The sequence below is a fragment of the Lepisma saccharinum genome, chromosome 22 (assembly GCF_977018435.1).
Source record: "Lepisma saccharinum chromosome 22, izLepSacc3.1, whole genome shotgun sequence".
Taxonomy (NCBI): Eukaryota; Metazoa; Arthropoda; class Insecta; order Zygentoma; family Lepismatidae; genus Lepisma; species Lepisma saccharinum.
The window spans coordinates 32,521,948-32,526,685 of NC_139250.1; the positions used below are offsets into that span (position 1 = coordinate 32,521,948).

The 4,738-nt window shown below is 43.6% G+C and overlaps 1 protein-coding gene across 1 annotated transcript; it reads right to left on the reverse strand.

Moving 5' to 3' along the window:
- Positions 1-358: 358 nt before the first annotated feature.
- LOC146004807 (creatine transporter-like) lies at positions 359-1,957 on the reverse strand. Its single transcript, XM_083143833.1, has one exon. It carries the CDS (start codon positions 1,955-1,957, stop codon positions 359-361), a length of 1,599 nt encoding a protein of 532 aa, XP_082999959.1.
- Between the last annotated feature and the right edge of the window lie 2,781 nt (positions 1,958-4,738).

The window sequence follows — 4,738 nt, forward strand, 5'->3', positions numbered from 1 at the left end:
ATTTGCTGTTTCCATTTCTTCAAAATTTTATGGTTATTTGAAAGATACAGTATTCTTTAAAACAGGTTTAAAAATCGTTTTTCTGGAACAGACGAGACTGTGTACAGAAAAAGATGCATACACAGCTCATATTGAATTGCTATATCTATAGTTAGTGCGTCTACAGATATTCATTAAGAGGTAAACCCTAATGGATTACAATGTGAAGCTGATCGTAGAAGAATTTGAATAAACAAATCTTGATGTTAAATTTGCATGGAAAATTACTTTTTACTAGCACAAGTTCAAGTATCTGTATTTACAAAAATTTGATCCATTCTAACGTGTAAAATACGTATATAAACTACACGAAAAGTTATTATAATGCAGCATCTCCTCGTTCAATGTCCACATCGCGTGATCTTCGATGAAAAAACGCTACAACACAGTTCGAAAACCTTGAGCCGGGCATATACATTCTGCAAAATTCGTGCCAGTAATTTGCATCCATTTCATACTCTGGGGCGAACTGCAGCGATCTACGGGTGAGATTTCGCAACCGTTGTAGCAGTGTTCCCCCCATGTTTGCTAGCATCGTTATAACGTACGCTGGAATGAAAACTATAGTAAGAAACGATGCCGCCCACCCTGCTGCTACGGTCCAAAGGGGGAATGGCTCTGCCCCGTATGAAATTGGTTTGCTGCTGCAGACAACGAAGGAACCATAGACACAGAGTAATGTTACCGGAGTTACAACCACCCAACACAGCCACCACAATCCATTAACTGTCCTCCTACAGTGAACAAACATCAAAAGTCTCTCGTACTTTTTCATGCCGTAGATGAACACAAACGCAAGCACTTCCATGACGCAGATGATCACTAGCGTCGGCGTAGCGTGGGTATCCAGCAATTTGAACCAGTATATTCCATTTTCTCGAATGCAGAATGCAGAGACTAGGAAAACAAAGAACACGGTGACTACGATGCGCGGCAATCTGTCCTTCTTTAGAGTGGGATAAACGTCGTACAGACTCCACTGGAAAGCGTCAAGTTGTATCACTATCCAGGAGAGTGCGGTATAGCCGAGAGAGGCAAATATCAGGACGTTCCATAGCTGGGGACAAGGCATGGTGGCTATCATCGCAGGATAAACGGAGAACATCACTGCTGGCCCGTCCTTTGCCAGGGAGAAGAATGGGATGCCAGTTTGCGCTTGCAAGAAGCCCAAGCCGCTAAATAGCACGAGTCCGAAGATTACGCTCACGGCCGTACTCAGACCAGGGACGCAAAACACTTCCCACCAGCAATTATGGTTCACGTAGTTGAAGCGAGCTCGATGTACTGCGGTGCCGTGTCCGACCCCGACGGTGAACAGCGCTTGGACTGCTGCGTCCACCCATGTTCCGACGCGAAGAAGTTCCTTAATTTCTGGTACAAAAAAGGCTCTAAGCCCGTTCGCTGCGCCTGGAAGAGTGACTCCACGGAACATCATGATTGTCATGGCAATGTAACCGAGCGGCACGAGAAAGTAGAAGCTGATGCGAAAGTTCTTCCAGCCTACGTTGCAGCAAGTAATAATCAGGGCGCATAATACGAGATGCAACACCTCCATCTCTAGCACAAGTCCTCCAGCAGGATCCTCGATACTTGAAGATGTCTTGAGGGCGAATTTCGTAAGATACTGCTCCGACGGGCTTTGTGGGTTACTTGCTAAGCTTGCCAAGCCACTGCTTCCCAGCTCGGTACAGTTTCCGTCATTATAATCGTTCTTGCAGGTGCTCCAATCTGCACTTTCTCTCAGGGGATATGCCATGAAGAAGAGTGAGTACGTGCCAAAGACGCACGCGAACGCGCATAAGAACATATTCACTATCAGCGTTGCATATCCAGCTCCTTTCGTGATCGGAGACGCACCAAACATTTTGATGTATCCGCTACTAGTAAACTGAGCCACCACATGTTCTAGGTGGAACATAGGTAACCCACAAATGAGGATGAAGATTAGGTACGGTATGAGGAAAGCTCCTCCCTTTGTAAGGATCCGCCCTGGATCGTACTTGGTTCGATGGGTCTATAGAGCCTCGGCTTCACACTCAGTATCGCTTCGGGGCTTGAGTCTCCTCGGCTCAAGGTTCGGGTTATTCCGGCTTCTTCAATCCTCGATGTAAGGTCCCTCGTAATTCTAGGTCAAAGGTTCTCAATGTACTTATAGATCTTGACCAAGATTCTATAAGCAATCGACAATCCTTTTTCCCATTAGGTTCTGTCGATATTCAGTTAAGCACCCAACTTCCTTTTCTCTTTTCAGCCTCTGACCAGAGAACTGAAAATTAATCCGTGACCACAGAATAAGAAAAGGTGTTCCCTGACCAGGGACACAAACGTTGACTACTAACAGTCTATCGACCGATCCCGAATTCTGGTGTATCCTACGACAATCACAATCCTCTCAATTATATCTCCTGACCAGAAGCATAGAACCGAGAGAACATAAGCCTTCTGACCAGAAGAGCTAAGTAATTGTCCTAACGATAATCCAGAATAAACTAATTCCTAGTAGCGACGTGGAAGTAAGCGCAGAAATACGGATGTGAAAAGAAAAGACGGGAATACGAGTTTCGTATTTATCTGGAGTTCGAATACAAAAGGCCACGGGCCACCGAGCTTCGCTGCTTATATAGGAATTCTCGGTGCCGTGAAGGATTTACCAACTTTTATCTTTACCTCAATTTTACATTACAATAAAATACATATTAATAAAATATCAAAGAGGAACATAATTAGCTACATACAGAAATTACTATTTTTAACCTTTTGTGAATATTAAATATGCAAGATAATTTTAATTGTTACACTCAGCATTTAACTTGACTAGGGAGTATTGCTTCTTCCAACTCCCCTCTCTCCCTGCAACGGCCACGCGAAAAGACAACAAAGAAAAGAAAGAAAGTTTAAAACGTTAAAGTGTTAAGCAAAATTTCTTTAAATACAGGTTTTGTCTTGCGCGGGCATAACTTTCGTTTACCTTAACATAACTAAATTCTGATTACACCGTCTTGCAGTAAAAGAATCAGGGATTAATATGATATTAGTTAACTTATTGTCCGCCAAGGGACACGAGAGATATAGCGTGGGGAAGACAGCCTAATCTTTCGTCTTTCCCCGGTTTCAACGTTTACTTAAAGTTGAGTCTGCCTGGCTTCTACACAATAGCGATTGTTTTCTCGCATTGTTGTCACCGATAAAAAAAATCCCAGCTCAGCTTGCTGGCAGAAAGAAACAAAATCTTTGAACTTTTATTTAACATCTGGATGTATAGTCTATATACGAGGTGGTTCCACTTTTCTTGGTAATTAACCATTACCACCCAAAAATTATAAATACCAAACAAAGGAAAATAATAAGTTTATATACTTCCTTGTAACGTGAACACTGCTACACGTTACACCTTGTGAACGTAACACATGTATGGGAATCTCCAGACGCCACCGATCCCGATGCACGGGCTGAGGTAGTAGAACAGCACCTCCATCCTTTTTAGGTAAGTCTTGGCTTCGGCGGGATGTGCGTCGGGTTTCATCCGCTTGATTCTTCCGGTTTCGTTTCGGATTCGAAGTTCGGAGATTATTGACCGCGAATAGTTGCTTATGGTGCACTCCTCGACAACATCTGAGAACTGAACCACTCTTGGGGGAATGTCTTCCGTCTCCTCCTCAGCTTCATCGTGCGGTTGTGGAATTCTTTGTGGGCGAATCTTCAGAGGAATCAATTTCGACCTGGTTTTCCTCAGTGGAATTTGAGAAGGACCGCTCTCAACTGAAGGGCCAGTCTCATCAGCCTCGTCAATTATATTAGTAATTATCTCAATGTCGGTAACTCTCTGGGAATCGATTTCTGTCTCGGTCTCTCGAACTGTCTCTGTCTCTTGTAGGCTTGGCAGCGGTTGCTCTACACTTGACTTGTTAGCCATGTCTTCAATGTCTTTTCTATCTTTTTCTCTTTCGCTCTTCTCAACTGAGGGACCAGCCTCATCAGGTATATCAATAACTATCTCAGTAACTCTCTGAGACTCGATGTCTGTCTTCCTCTCTCGAACTGCCTCGGACTCTTGTAGGCTTGGCACCGATTGCTCTTCACTTGACTTCTCAACCATGTCTTCACTGTTTCTTTGATCTTTCCCTCTTTCGCTCTTCTCAACTGAGGGACCAGCCTCATCAGGCATACCAATAACTATATCGGTAACTCTCTGCAACTCGATGTCTGTCTTCCTCTCTCGAACTGCCTCGGACTCTTGTAGGCTTGGCACCGATTGCTCTTCACTTGACTTCTCAACCATGTCTTCACTGTTTCTTTGATCTTTCCCTCTTTCGCTCTTCTCAACTGAGGGACCAGCCTCATCAGGCATACCAATAACTATATCGGTAACTCTCTGCAACTCGATGTCTGTCTTCGTCTCTCGAACTGCCTCGGACTCTTGTAGGCTTGGCACCGATTGCTCTTCACTTGACTTCTCAGCCATGTCTTCAATGTCTTTTTTGTCTCTTGCTCGTGAGGATATCGCACTCAATACTATTTCTTAATCTTTATTTCTTTCTTGTCGCAAAATTTGCGTCTAGTGCTGATATTGTTTTTCGCTGCACTAATTCCATGGGAACACTTTGCCTATTTTTAAAATATCAACAATCAGGAATATCCAAGGCATTGCTCCTTCCTTGTGCACGAAAATTGACATACTTTCCATTGTTTCGAACAATTT